Raw genomic sequence first — 16392 nt, 5'->3', positions numbered from 1 at the left:
CCGCAGTGGCTGCAAGTTTTTGTTCTAACCCGGTTGCTTAATTAGAAAGCAATTCTTGCCAATAATTTAATTTCATGGCTTGTTAGTGCTTTAGCTCTGCTATGTCAGGTAATTCTCATATCCTAGATTTTATTCCCCTTTCTAAGGATATCATACAAATGATTTGAAGGCTAAAATGGATGAGTAATCCTCAGTCCTTCACTTTTTTCTTTTTACTTTCCTTCCAAGTATTTAATTAAACCCAACAGTGCATGATAAATACACACAGGTATAAATGGTAACAAGCTAAATGGAGAAATGCTGGTCTCTTTTGTAATTTGTATGTTATTGCTAATTAGGAGCAATTAAAAACCAAGAATACAGCTGTTCAAGACTAAAATAAGCAATAAGATTTTCAAAATCTTAAAGAGCAAAACAACTAAAGTGAAGCAGAAGTGTTACTTGAGCAATAAGTGCTTCTTATTAAGCAACTGGGTTGAAGCAAAAACCTGCAGCCACTGCGGCCCTCCAGGACCATGATTGAGGACCCCTGTTCTACAGTATTAAACAATGCCTACGTAAAGTTGAAATCACATATAGCCTCTTGTACCCTGACAAACAGCAAGTGGTAATTGATGATCAGTTTTACATTTTTAGTTCTCCTGACGAAGCAGATAAAGTTTAAGATCATATTCTTAGTTTACTGTATTTGGACTGTATCTTCACAAGATATCTCAGTTTCAACCTCCTCTAGACCGCTGCTGGGGGGATTCGTTTAGCTCTAGACATGTTCTGTTTCTTGGCGTGTCAGAGGACCAGGACTTTGCGAAGTACGGTTTGCCTCACCCGCAGAGGCACAATAGGAAGGGCACAGGAGTGAGAAAGAGAAAGAGAGCAATGCTATTTCTTTTTTATCCCTTATACACCAATAACTGTTAGTTCCAACATAACAATATGCTCCATAGCTATATCACTTGGCAATACAGTAATCCCTCGCTATATCGTGCTTCGACTTTTGCGGCTTCACTCTATCGCAGATATTATATGTAAGCTTATCTAAATATATAACGCGGGTTTCTACGGACAATGGGTCATTTTACTTCTGGTACATGCTTCATCAGTTGGTTTGCCCAGTTGATTTCATACAAGAGACGCTATTGGCGGATGGCTGAGAAGCTAACCAATCAGAGCATGCAGTTAAGTTCTTGCGTGCTGATTGGCTCAGCGACGGTGTGCCGAATTCGATTCCGCTGCGTTAACCAGGAAGTCTCGTCTCGCTCTTTCAGCATCGTGTTTCGCTGTGTAAAGAGTTAACTTTTGTGCTCTTTTGTGTTTATCTTTGTGTATAGTCAAGCCCTTCATTATGGCTCTAAAACGATCTGCTCCTGCTATTGCTTCAGGGGCTGTGCCCAAGTGCCAACGGAAGATGCTAACGACTGCCAAAAAGGTAAAAGGTTTGGATATGTTCTATTTAAAAAGGAGGAAAAGAATATAAGATCTACGGCCGCAGTGTCCTTTAACCAGGACGTAAAACAAGTTGTAAGTGGATGTAATAAGGCGGTAAGGTTTATAAGAGTGTGGGAATGGTTTATAAAGCCTTAATATATATATATAAATAATAAAATAAATATAAGGTCACTACTTTGCGGATTTTCACATATCGCGGGGAGCTCTGGAACGTAACGCCAGTGATAGGTGAGGGATGACTGTAATATATAAAATCTATGTCAAAGCTAAATGTAACAATGTATTACCTTAACCTAAGTGTACAAAATGTCAACATAAGTTCAGAAGCAATATTTCTATGATCAAATAGAGGACTTTGTGAGCTGGAATGTCAAGGGTCTCAATAATGAATTAAAGAGATAGAATGTACTCTTGCACTTAAGAAGACTAAATGCCAGGATAGTATTAAATGCCAGGATAGTATTTTTACAGGAGACTCAGGAAACTTAATACACGGAACCATTCCATTTGCAGTGTCAGATGCAATATCTGATCCTGCAGGGCAATATGTCATGGTGAAGGGCAATTTATCTAATACTAAAACGATTTTGATTAATATCTATGCACCTACCATGGATGACAGAGCGTTCATCCAAAATGTATTTGCATCTAATATGAACACTCACAAAATTATAATGGCCGGAGACTTTAATTGTGTTTTAAACCCAGACATGCATAGATCCCTCATGTACAACAGCAAAAACATCTAATACTGCAAAAATAATTACACAGTTTGTAACAGGTAGTAGCTTATCACACCCATGGGGGTTTTTAAGGCTTAACCTTAACGCATACCCCTTTTATCACCCATACATCATTGTTACTCAAAAATTGATTATTCCATCATAGACAATAATTTTTTGCCCACTATCAAATCTTGTAAGTATGACGCTGGCGTCATCACCCCCTGTCATTATCTGATGAGAACTGCTCAGAATTCATTTCCAAGCAAATTGTTTATTTTAAAATTATTGACCATAAATATATGTTATACATTTAGAGAACACTATAAGTCACTATATACTACTCAGTTTAAAGAAGATAAGACACAATCTAATGTTTCTTGATCCATTACAGATACCGCAGTTAGATACTCTTCATGCTGTGGAACTGGATAAACCTCTGACACTTTCAGAAGTACTAGAAGTTACAAACACACTTCAAACTGGGAAGCAGTCAGCCTTGATGGATACCCAGTGGAATTTTATAAAAAAAAAATTCAAATAAGTTAGCTCCACTATTATTAGCAATGTTTATAGAAGCTACAGAGAACAAAGTTCTACCTCAAACTTTTCGCCAAGCACTAATTACCTTCTTCCCCAAGAAAAATATGGACTTACTACAACGTGCATCATACAGACCAATCTCTCTTCTGATTAACGATGCTAAGATACTCTCCAAAGTTCTATCCATAAGGATTGGGAAAGTGCTTCTTTCTGTAATACCACCAGACCAAACTGAATGTATTAAAGGCAGATAGTTAAATTATAACCTTTGATGTTTTATTTTTTAAAATATAGTATATTCACTCATGGGCGGCACGGTGGCGCAGTGGGTAGCGGTGCTGCCTTGCAGTTGGGAGACCTGGGGACCCGGGTTCGCTTCCCAGGTCCTCCCTGCGTGGAGTTTGCATGTTCTCCCCGTGTCTGCGTGGGTTTCCTCCGGGCGCTCCGGTTTCCTCCCACAGTCCAAAGACATGCAGGTTAGGTGGATTGGCAATTCTAAATTGGCCCTGGTGTGTGCTTGGTGTGTGGGTGTGTTTGTGTGTGTCCTGCGGTGGGTTGGCACCCTGCCTGGGATTGGTTCCTGCCTTGTGCCCTGTGTTGGCTGGGATTGGCTCCAGCAGACCCCCGTGACCCTGTGTTCGGATTCAGCGGGTTGGAAAATGGATGGATGGATGGATATTCACTCATTAAATCTAACACCCCAAAGATCACATTATCTTTAGATGCAAAAAAAACTGATATGGTTGAATGGGACTACCTATTCACCACATTGCACAAATCTGGGTTCTGCTCAAACATATGTGCATGGATCAAACTACCTTATACTAGTCTAGAAGCCTTGATTTGTGTTAACAGCATTATTTCAGACTACTTCAAACTATAACGTGGTACTCGACAAGAATGCCCCTTACAACCTTTGGTCTTTGAAATCGCCATTGAACCACTGGCTGTATACTTTCAAAATGCATCAGAGATAAAGGGAATCTCAGAGAAGGTACTGAACAGAAAATATCACTACATGCAGATGATATGATACTGTATATATCTGACCCACAAAATTCTGTGCCTGCAGTCCTAAAACCATTACCAGATTTTCAAAAGATAGCTGGACTCAAAATTAATTTGAATAAAAGTGTGCTTTATCCAGTGAATTCTCTAGCACACAATATAGGACTGGACACCTTCCCATTTATCTTAGCAGATCAGTTTAAATATCTAGGGGTAAATATCACAAGCAAATATAAAGCTCTTTTTGACACAAAATTTTGCTGTCTGCATGGAAAAAATTAAGTAAGACATGAATAGATGTATTCTCTGTGAATACAAGGTGGTGCAACTCTGGACATGTAAACATCAAAATCTCCACTTGCTGCAGGGGCATCGAACTGGCCGTAAGTTTGCATCCCTATTACTTGCCCAGAGTGTTTGGACACGTCATTGTTGTTATTGTATACAGTATATCCCTCCTCGGGCAGACATGGAGATAGCGAGTGACATCATCCATCTTGCTGTTGCTAAACTGCAAACGCAGCACCCCGAGGCACTTGTGCTAATCACTAGAGACTTTAACCATGTGATGCTGGACAAAACATTACCTGCCTTCTCCCAGTATGTGGATTGTAACATTGTAATAGAACTATTGACCTACTGTATGCAAACGTTAAAGACGCATACAGCGCCACCCACTGCCTGCACTTGGGAAAGCAGATCATAACCTGGTTCTGCTTCAGCCTCACTACAAACCAAGAGTGAGCGTGCTACCTACAACCACACGCTCATTCAGGAAGTGGTCCCCTGAAGCAGAGCAGGCTCTGAGAGACTGCTTTGCAGGGATCATATAGTGAGAACATTAAGGAGGTTGTTGACTGCACTACTGACTACATCAACTTCTGTATGGACATTGTAGTTCCAGTAAGAACAGTACGCCGCTGTGCTAACAATAAGCCATGGATTACAAGTGACATCAAGGGCCTTTTGAACCAGAAGAAAAGGGCTTTTAAAGGCGGTGATCAGCATGAACTCAAGCGCGTGCAGAAGGAACTCCGAGTCCAGCTCAGGGCATCGAAGGAGCAGTACAGGAGAAAGCTGGAGCAGAAGTTGAAGAATAATAGCATGAAGGAAGTGTATGATGGGATGAAGATCATCACTGGCTGCAGCTTGAAGCGGGGTGCCACCATCGAGAGAGACGTGGAGAGAGCAAACCAGATGAACAACTTCTTTAACCTTCTTCTTTGACCACTCTAACCCACTCTCACCTCGGAGTACTGCACCCTCCACCCATCCTTCTGCTGATACCAGCATAGGAGAGTGTTTCCCCCCACCCACAATTACAGCAGCCCAGGTAAGCAGAGAGCTGAGGAGACTTCGTGCCAGCAAAGCAGTGGGTCCAGATGGAGTATTGCCACGACTGCTGAAGGCCTGTGCGTTGGAGCTGGGAGTCCTCTACAGCGCATCTTCCACCTGAGCCTGAGAGAGTCCCGAGGCTTTGGAAAACATCTTGTATCACCCCAGTCCCAAAGGTATTACGTCCTAGTGAGCTGAATGACTTCCGGCCTGTCGCTCTGACGTCACATGTGATGAAGACCATGGAGCGGCTGCTGCTTCACCACCTGAGGCCACAGCTCCACCACGCCCTCGACCCTCTGCAGTTCGCATACCAGGAGAAGGTGGGAGCGGAGGATGCCATCATCTATATGTTACACTGATCCCTCTCCCACTTGGACAGAGGCAGTGGTGCTAAAAGAATTATGTTTCTGGACTTCTCTAGAGCCTTTAACACCATTCAACCTCTGCTCCTTAGGGTCAAGCTGACAGAGATGGCAGTAGGTTCATACCTGGTGGCATGGATCATGGACTATCTTACAGACAGACCTCAGTATGTGCGTCTCGGGAACTGCAGGTCTAACATTGTGGTCAGCAACACAGGAGCACCACAGGGGCCTGTACTTTCTCTGGTCCTGTTCAGCCTATATACATCGGACTTCCAATACAACTCGGAGCCCTGCCACGTGTAAAAGTTCGCTGACAACACTGCTATCATGGGCTGCATCAGGAGTGGGCAGGAGGAGGGGTATAGGAACCTAATCAAGGACTTTGTTAAATGGTGCGACTTAAACCACCTACACCTAAACACCAGCAAAACCAAGGAGCTGGTGGTGGATATTAGGAGACCCAGGCCCCTCCTGGACTCTGTGATCATCGTAGGTGACTGTGAGCAGAGGGTGCAGACCTATAAATACCTGGGAGTTCAGCTGGATGATATGTAAATACGCGCTTTATAAAGTGGCTCAGGTTGTGCAATATTGTGCAACTCGCAATCCCAGGCCACCTTAAATTCCTTTGCACCTCTCCATCAGCGTCTTTTGCTTTGCAAATGCGTCGATCAGCACAGGATGCAAGCAGCTTGCTATCCTATCCCTCACCAACGCAATTTTAGTTGTACACCAAGTTCTCCCAGCTCAAGTCTGTTTATCTGGTTGTGAGGTGCCTTGAATTTTATAGGGTAAATAATATATCACTATTTGGAACACGTACATTTCATGTGTTCTGTGTCTACATCGATCTGTGTAAATGTAGGATGACAGGAAATGCGAGGCAAGAAATGTTGAACACATAACTAGAACAGAAAATTTTTTCATGTTATACTAATAACTGGCAAAATGCTGATGTGAAGTGTATAATGTGTGAAGATTGAAGTCCAAATATCAAATAAACACTTTCACAAAAGACACAGATATAACAAAACAAGTTCGCTTTTTTTCAAGAATTTAACCAAAGTAAAAGAAATTGGGTTGTATAGGTAAGAACTACCAAGTTCAAGAGGTGGTGAGTTCGATTCTGGGCCTTTCATGCTTTGAACTGTTTTGAGTAGTGAGTGGTGTAAGAAAGGCGCTATATTGTGCCAGACCTGGCACAGACTTGACACAGGAGGCACGTATAAAATAAAAAGACTTTATTTTTCTTCAGCTTGAGGGCACGTCTTCCCCGTAATCCCTCCAGCCACAACACAGTACCAAGCACTAAGCACTGAGTCACCACACTCCTCTCTCTCTCACCACCAGTCCTCCATAGTTTTGTCCTCCGTCCACCCGACTTTGGCCACCGAGTAGTGGTCGCTGGCTCCCTTTTATTGGGTACCCGGAAGTACTCCAGGTGGCTGATTATCGACATCTGGCTGTACTTCCGGGTTAGGCGAAACCAGTGCCCAAAAGGGCCCAGCCACTCCTGTTGTAACACCCCCTGGCGGCGCCTGCGGAACCCCACAGAGCTGCACAGAACTCCAATCCCCATGAAGCCCTGGGGGAGTCTGAGGCACCGCTGCAACCCAGGGAGGCTGCCATCTAGCGTCCAGGAGGAGATACTGGGCTTCTCACCCTTGTCTCTCTGGCAGATATGGTGAAGGGGCGTCCCAGCCAGGCATGGGCCCCGGCCAACCGTCACAGTAGCTATTATAAAATAAAAATATTAATTTGATTTATTTGAGTCTGTAAGAGCTGGTGTAAATTTATGGTGCCATTTGGTAGCGTTTGGTTTCATTATTCACTTTTATGTTCTCAGTCACGTTCCCAATAGTAGAACATGTAAAAAGTTTCTGTTACAGGATAACAGGCTGCCTGCTGCCAGTTCTGAGACATTTACAAAACAAAAGACGCTAATGAGGAGGTGCGAGGGAATTTAAGGTGGCCTGGGGTTCCGAGTTTTTTTGTAGGCTTCAGGGATTCTGGTGTTAATACAAATTATCGTCAATACACCAATAATCCAGTTGTCCTTCATTCTCTCAGAATATGGAACCAATGTAGGAAGCACTTTAAGACAGAGATGTTTTTAACTGTTGCACCTCTACATGACAACCACTTTTTTCCATCCTCTCAAATTTATACACTATTTAATGTTAGGAAAATTTCTGGGGTTAAAACACTAAGAGACTGCTACACAGATAATGTCTTCACATCTTGAAAACAATAACACTTCAAATTCATCTTCTCATCAACTCAATTCTTCCACTACTTTCAAGGTAGAAACTTTGCTAAACAGAACCTGCCCAATTTTCCTCACCTACCACCCTGTTCTATTCCAGAAGAAATACTGATCAGTCTTAAAGACTCAAATAGCATCTCTACAATTTATAAAAAATATTTTAAAGTTCCTTCCTTTCAAAGACCCCAGAGTACATTGGGGAAAGGATTTGTCACTTAATATTTCAGAAAACGAGAGGAAGGCAGCCACGAACACAATACAATCTAGCTCCATATGTGCAAGGCATTCAATCATTCAACTTAAAATCAAGCTCATTTACAGTATTTTGTTTAAAATTGTCCAAAATGTGTCCATGACAAGAATCAACCTGTGAATGTTGCTATCTAGCTCACTTAGCCACATGTTCTTGGCATGCACCAAATTAAAAACATTTTGGATAAAAAATTTTACATGCCTATCGGTGTCACAATCACTCCAAACCCATTAATAACTGTGTTTGGTGTACTCCTAGACGGGCTTAAAAGTGGAGAAGGAAAAACAAACTAATTGCCTTTACTACACTACTAGCATGTACTTGCTCAAATGGAAGAATCCCACCCCACCACTTTTAAGTCAATGGGTAAGTGATGTTTTCCTATACTACTTGAAATTGGAAAAAATCAACTTCTCACTTAGAGGATCTCCTCCAAACTTTTTAAAATATGGCAGGGTCTAATCAAGAACTTTTTAGAATAAGCTTCCATTTTGGGGAACAGTATACCCTTCCTTTCTTGTTCCTTTTACAGCATAACTTTGGTTGCTGGCTCTCTTCTCTTTCTCTTGGGTAGGGGTTGAATTTTGCTTTGTTAAGTTTGATTTGATTGTATGTAATGTTATTTGTTTCTAATTAAAATCAATAATAATAATAAAAAAAAAAAACAGAATAAAAAATATACCCTACGATTCTAAATTTTACTGGTTTTAGTGGTTCAGATGCTGGAATTGAGATGTCAAACTAAGGTTTTCACTAAAGGGTATAGCAGAGTTGGAGAAGGGTATAGGAGAGTTGGAGAAGGGAGCTACAGGATGGCAAGGGCTTCAGAACAGGCAACCAAACCTGTTAAAGTGCCAACACCAGGTGCTAGACCCAGAGATCTGAAAATGAAAGGTAAACTTTAATTGACCTAATGTCATAACTGCTTCCACATCTTTCCCTCTTTTCCATGGGAAAGGGAAATGGATAACCTGGGTGGCTCTAGACACAAGAGAACATACTGTAGCTTATGGTAGTTGCACTGGTGGCTGTACTTGGAATAACTTGGAATTAATTAGTCATCCCCAATTTTTCAATTTTTTCTTTCATTTTACAAATATCTTATTCAAATAGATATTTCTTGATGATTATACACAAAGAAAATGGGACCAAGTTATCTACTCCATCTTGTTTATTTTCAGTTATAAACACGGGAAAAAATAAATTAGCATAACGAGTGTATATGCCTACATACTAAAATCCATAAATACTGTAAGAATTTTTGGGAAGTTCACAGTGAAGATTGTACTCACATTTTTCAATGATTGTGAAATTACTGTGAAATACCCTTTAAACGGGACTTTATTTTTGCAATTTTTTAAAATTAGTTTAATACAGCAAGTTTTGCAATTAGCTGCTCATTTGTTAAAAATTACGTGATAGCACTATTATTTTCTTAAAATACATATTGAAATAAACATTCAGTTGAACATCTTATGTATCAAATTCTACATAACAGAAAAACAAGTTAAATAAATTAATATTTTCTACAAGAATTTTCAATTATCAGGGGTTAAATGAGTTAAGTGAGTTTATTAAAGTTATTTGTCTAAAACAAGTGTTTTTTTAACTTTAAATGTATTACCCATTACACACTGCATTTACTTGTAATTCTTTTGTGTGTTTGAGGGGCTGCTGCTGGGACAAATAAAGCTAGTCCAAACCAAGCCAGCTAGTCTGCTTAAGTATCTATCTATCTATCTATCTAACCGCATACTTTCCTTCCTTTCTTTGGCAGAATGCTCAGAGGGGGCTAAGCAGTCTTTTGGCCTTAGGACTCTTGTAGATTTTGTGTTTTTCTTTCTCCATCTTATAGGAAGCTGCTTTTTCTTTTTTTTCTTTTTTTTAATTTCTTCTGTTCTCCCCAGCCATCTGACCTTATCACTGGATTCACCTTTACAAACACTACTTCTCTATTAATTGTATACTGTATCTATCTTTTGCATTCTTGTTTTTGTTACTTATTCATTATTATTCTTATCTCATTTCAGTGTTTTTCTTTGCTTGAAACTACAGTATATGTTTGAAATCTTGTAAAGCACTTTGAGCTACATTCTGTGTTTGAAAATGTGCCATAGAAATAAATGTTTTTTCTTCCTTCCTTTCCTCAATCAAAGGTAGGAAATGGAGACACATATTGCCTAGATTTCATTATTACTCTTTTTAATTTGAGTGTTCAGCGGCACAAGGCAAGAATCTTTTCTCGTATATAATTTTTGAATGTGATCACAACTTCCGTAGCTTTTAGTCAGAAGCTGTGCAATTAGCCTTAAAACATTTTATTAGAACATTATATCATAATCTGATCATTTTCATTCTCTTACCAATAGTCTGTTGTAATGTGGACAATTATCTAATCTAGTTTAAACTATAGGCAGAAGAGTCCTGACAATGCTATATATATATATTAAAATGTAACAAGCAGTTATATGGGAATAATGTACTTTTTTTCGTTGATTTTCATTCTGCTTTTCTAGGTGTTCTAATTGTTTAATTAATCCATTATTTACTAATTAGTGGGTCTGATGCTAAAGTAGTTGCAGCCTTTGATTATTCAGTGCTGTTTGCCTGGGTGTTTGCTCTGCTCGTTTTTAATAGTCATTAATAAGATACAACGAAGGGGGAAAACTGCACAGAGAAAGGGAGAAATATAATGAAATTGACAAAACAGAGTTAAGCATTTAAATCTATAGTAATAGCAGAAATATTTCTAAATGTCTTGTAAATTTAAAAATCATGCTTCTGTGCTTTTCTGAATGTAGAATAAGAAACAAAATATACTAGTTAATTAAATGAGATCAGTGTTATTAGGTGATGTCACTGATTACTGGTTGGAACAAAAACCTGCAGCCACAGTGGGTCCCCAGGACCGAGTTTGGGAAGCACTGTTCTAGACCTCTGAAGATTCGCTGGTAAATTGGTGGAATATGTTTTTTTCTCCAAATCAAACTTAAAATTTTTGCTAATAATGCAATGAAACCAAACAAGTCCCAGAAGGAGTTTCCTACATCAGAAACTAGGACTTGCTACTGTACTATGTTATATCCAATCTCTTTAAAAGGAAATATTTCAGAAATTCAAAACAAAAATGTTTACCTGAAGACAAGATGATTCACTTTGAACTGAGTCTCGATAACACCAGTGGTCCGAAGGCGAACTCTGAGTACATCTGTTTCAGTTGGCATGTATTCTGGGGCTATGATCCGACTCATATTATCAAAAAAGCTGTTAGGACAGAAAATAAAAACTCAGGTTAGTATCTGTGATACAAATTAATGTTGGTTTTTTCAAAGGCAATTTTATTTGAGCACCACATAAGTAGCACTTACATACTACCATTTTCCACAAATAATCATTTAAAAAATAACCAGTAGAAGAGATTAAGGTGCAGATTTTACAGGCCGAATAAGCAATGCTTTTTCCATAGGGAAAGTATACTGTAAACATAAATAATGGTAATTATTTTGCAGCTTTTGTGTGACATGTTTATCAGAAGCAAAGGGTTTTCTAAATGTCAGACATCACATGTCAGTTTTGCTCAGAACTGTTGGGCTAGCAGCTATGTTTATCCAATAATCATTGAAACTGCCCAGATTAGTAGGGCACTTAAAATGTTAGAAAGCATGACAAGTTGACAAGTTTGAAACGAGAGGGAACTCCAGGGCAAACCCGAAGGACAGAGCATCAGAAGAACTTGGATAAGAAGCCTGTCACTTCTTAACATTATATTAATTTAAAGAGAAGGAAAAAGAAAAGTCTCTGAGGTATTCTGGAAGCTGCACTGATAATCTGCCTACCATACATCAGTCATAAGTGTCATATAGAAATACAGTTCACTTTACAAAGCTCTGTGTTTTGAGTTCCCAGTATTACTTAATTTCAGTGGAGCAGATGCAAAATAAATGATTATATTTCACTTTCACTGCATCAAGTATAGGAAAGGGCAAGGTAATGAATGTTCTTTAAAAGGTAAATATAGGCATCTTTGAAAGTTGGGGGAAAAAAAGGTTAAAGGTTATTTCAACCTTCATCAGAAAAGGAAAGAACAGACAACATATATAGGAGGGGAAGGAGGGAACAACGCCAGTGCAGAGAAAATGAGGATTGGTAAGAAAATTGGTAAAATTGGTAAGAAATAGCAGACATTAAAAGGGGATGAAGGGAGAGTTTAAAAAGTCAGTTTTTCATTAAGACCTGGAGAAATAAGTGATCTCAGGATAAAAATAAGTTTAGTTTCTCCAACTTTTCACTAACTTCATCTTTAAGCATTAATGTTTACTAAGTTATCAGGTCAGGTCAGGTCAGGTTGGGGAGCATGTGCTGGTACAGCATGTTGCTGCACCCACCACATGAAAAAACAGCTTGGGATTCCAGCTGGCAACATTCCCGGCAGACATGTGGTCCAGTCCCACCTCCCAGAAATGACCATCTATCTGCCATAGCCTGGTCCAGCTGCTGAGATCTTCCACAATGAGACAAACCCCAGAATCAACTGGGAAAAATGCAGATGTTCTGCCTCCACACTGCACAGCACTCACAGTACCACTGTACAGGCCTGCCATGACATCAAGCGTTTCAGGGGTATCCCATATAGTCCCAGGATGTCCCACAGGGCAGCTCGATCAACTGAGTTAAATATTTTACCAGAATTGACAAAGGCTGCAAAGAAACTCTGCTGATATTCACATTTGCACTCGATGAGAACCCTCAGTGCCAGGATGCAGTTGATGGTAGACCTAAGCAGATGATCATAGATCCAATTGAGGATGACCCTAGCAAGGACCTTACCAGACACCGAAAGCAGTGTTATTACCATGTAGATGCTGAAATCCAGGCAATCACCCTTCCCTTTCCAGATAGGGATTAACAAGTCCCATTTTCCAAGTCAGTTGGAATGAAGTTGTTCTCCCAAATGGAAGAAAAGTTTGCTTGCAATGCCAGGAGGACAGCCTTACCACCAAGGTTATTATAGTTTTGCCTTTTTATATTAGTTTTTATTTCTATATTTTTTCTGACCTTACTTGGAAATTCAGTTTAGTTTTAGCTTTCCTTCATCGTGTATTTTTAGTTTTAGTTTAGTTTTTATTTCACAAAGACATTTATATTTTATTTTTATATCTATTAGTTTCAGTTTTAGTTTTAGTAATTATGGCATGGAGCTCCTATGGAGTTTAGTTTTGTGTCACAATCAGACAGAACTGTACACTTAACAGATTTGGATACGAGTTTAATGTTAGTGGAAGCTTACAACATGACATGGTTTACTGGTTTGATAAAAAAACAAGCATAATTAAAGCTAGATACTGAATATGAACAATTTTACACAATTTTATAATTTTTTAAATATTTTCTCATGAAAATCATGGGGGCTTAGGAAGGACAGGGCTCTTAGACTTGAATTAGTGTGCAGATTCCATCTAGCTGTATTGAGGGAAACAAAGAAAAACAAGCACAAAGTGTCACGGTTAGGGGTTGTGAGACTTGAGTAGCCCACCATAAGAACAGTAAACCCACAATGAGCAGAGCAAGAGTAGGTAATAGGAGTAAGGACAGGCATAAAATGGCAGAGACAGCATCTGAGATTAAGAACAATATATATACAGTGGTGTGAAAAACTATTTGCCCCCTTCCTGATTTCTTATTCTTTTGCATGTTTGTCACACAAAATGTTTCTGATCATCAAACACATTTAACCATTAGTCAAATATAACACAAGTAAACACAAAATGCAGTTTTTAAATGATGGTTTTTATTATTTAGGGAGAAAAAAAATCCAAACCTACATGGCCCTGTGTGAAAAAGTAATTGCCCCTTTGTTAAAAAATAACCTAACTGTGGTGTATCACACCTGAGTTCAATTTCCGTAGCCAACCCCAGGCCTGATTACTGCCACACCTGTTTCAATCAAGAAATCACTTAAATAGGACCTGCCTGACACAGAGAAGTAGACCAAAACCACCTCAAAAGCTAGACATCATGCCAAGATCCAAAGAAATTCAGGAACAAATGAGAACAGAAGTAATTGAGATCTATCAGTCTGGTAAAGGTTATAAAGCCATTTCTAAAGCTTTGGGACTCCAGCGAACCACAGTGAGAGCCATTATCCACAAATGGCAAAAACATGGAACAGTGATGAACCTTCCCAGGAGTGGCCGGCCGACCAAAATTACCCCAAGAGCACAGAGACGACTCATCCGAGAGGTCACAAAAGACCCCAGGACAACGTCTAAAGAACTGCAGGCCTCACTTGCCTCAATTAAGGTCAGTGTTCACGACTCCACCATAAGAAAGAGACTGGGCAAAAACGGCCTGCATGGCAGATTTCCAAGACGCAAACCACTGTTAAGCAAAAAGAACATTAGGGCTTGTCTCAATTTTGCTAAGAAACATCTCAATGATTGCCAAGACTTTTGGGAAAATACCTTGTGGACTGATGAGTCAAAAGTTGAACTTTTTGGAAGGCAAATGTCCCGTTACATCTGGCTTAAAAGGAACACAGCATTTCAGAAAAAGAACATCATACCAACAGTAAAATATGGTGGTGGTAGTGTGATGGTCTGGGGTTGTTTTGCTGCTTCAGGACCTGGAAGGCTTGCTGTGATAGATGGAACCATGAATTCTACTGTCTACCAAAAAATCCTGAAGGAGAATGTCCGGCCATCTGTTCGTCAACTCAAGCTGAAGCGATCTTGGGTGCTGCAACAGGACAATGACCCAAAACACACCAGCAAATCCACCTCTGAATGGCTGAAGAAAAACAAAATGAAGACTTTGGAGTGGCCTAGTCAAAGTCCTGACCTGAATCCAATTGAGATGCTATGGCATGACCTTAAAAAGGCGGTTCATGCTAGAAAACCCTCAAATAAAGCTGAATTACAACAATTTTGCAAAGATGAGTGGGCCAAAATTCCTCCAGAGCGCTGTAAAAGACTCATTGCAAGTTATCGCAAACGCTTGATTGCAGTTATTGCTGCTAAGGGTGGCCCAACCAGTTATTAGGTTCAGGGGGCAATTACTTTTTCACACAGGGCCATGTAGGTTTGGATTTTTTTTTCTCCCTAAATAATAAAAACCACCATTTACAAACTGCATTTTGTGTTTACTTGTGTTATATTTGACTAATGGTTAAATGTGTTTGATGATCAGAAACATTTTGTGTGACAAACATGCAAAAGAATAAGAAATCAGGAAGGGGGCAAATAGTTTTTCACACCACTGTATTATCTAAACCTGTTTATCCAGAGCAGGATCGCAGGAAACCTGGAGCCTACCACAGAAGGTTTGGATATAAGGCAGGAAAAATCCCTGGTATGCAATATGTATGATAGGGCTGATGTTATGAACAAAAAGAATATATTTCAACTATCTATTTTGAGAGAGAGAGAAAAACATTGAAAAAAGGGAGACAAATAATTTAAATTTACTTTCACAATATCAGGTATTTTGACTTGTGAATATGAACTAAAAAAGATAAATTAATAAATAGAGATAAATACAAAAACCCATTAGTATGTTTAGTTTTTCATCATTTGGCAGATTCTCTTCACCTACCTACCTTTGTTTGTATCGCTTCATTGTTAAACGATGTTTTTAAAGCAAAAGTGATTGGTCAGCAACAATATGCTGATCTTGTATGATGACCTAGTTAGTCTCTTGATCGTTGCCGTTTTATTTTCAAAAACCGGAAGTGGTCTCCCCTCGACTTTCTTGTATACTCAGATATGGGGATGGATATTTGAGGAGTAAACCGCAAGACAATGATTATATTTTTATATTATGTACATTAAGGAACCATCAACAACAAATCAAATCAATAATATATTGAACAACTGTTATAAAAGTAAAGTTGAATAAATTGGACTCTGCATGAATAAAAAAAAAAAATCGAGTATGTTCAGATAAAGTACCACTTTCGGGTGATGGATTTGTCCCAAAAGTTAACACTGATCTACAATTGTGGTGTAACAACCACATGCCGAATTTCATCCATCTATCTAGTTGCGTTTTTGAGTAATCGTGTTTATACACACACACACACAGTACTTTTGGACTCTGGGAGGTCTGTAACATCAAGATTCATCAAAATATTGTGGTTGATTTTTTTCATGATTACTATATCATTCGTATATGAGAAACTAAAACGATTTCTCCTGTACAAAGAGGCAGGTGAATTGCTGTCAACAAAAAGCAGTCACCTGAGAAATAAACTGAAACGTTACTCACTCGATATTTCTGTCCATATGGTAAACGTTTTGTTGACCAGCACATTCTGATTTCAACTGTTTGAATTACACTTTGATATACAACAAGCGCAAGGAAAGGCGGCACGTAAATCGCTTTCTGTGTCACACGCTTTACGCACCCGCATTCAGCTCGTTCTGTCAGCGCAAATGCTGTGTGAAAACCCGCCCT

The 16392-nt window shown here is 39.3% G+C and overlaps 1 protein-coding gene across 1 annotated transcript in view; it reads right to left on the bottom strand.

Annotated features, from left to right (window-relative positions):
* Window positions 1-16392, bottom strand: part of gnav1 (guanine nucleotide binding protein (G protein) alpha v1) — a 443998-nt gene that overhangs the window by 146023 nt on the left and 281583 nt on the right. The window contains exon 5 of the mRNA XM_051936251.1: window positions 11077-11205. Within this exon, the coding sequence (XP_051792211.1) occupies window positions 11077-11205 (129 nt within the window). The remainder of the gene's footprint in view (window positions 1-11076; window positions 11206-16392) is intronic.

This window comes from Erpetoichthys calabaricus, chromosome 14 (genome assembly GCF_900747795.2).
Source record: "Erpetoichthys calabaricus chromosome 14, fErpCal1.3, whole genome shotgun sequence".
Classification (NCBI taxonomy): domain Eukaryota; kingdom Metazoa; phylum Chordata; class Cladistia; order Polypteriformes; family Polypteridae; genus Erpetoichthys; species Erpetoichthys calabaricus.
The sequence above is the reverse complement of the archived record's forward strand: the minus strand, read 5'-3'. Positions and strand labels throughout refer to the sequence as shown.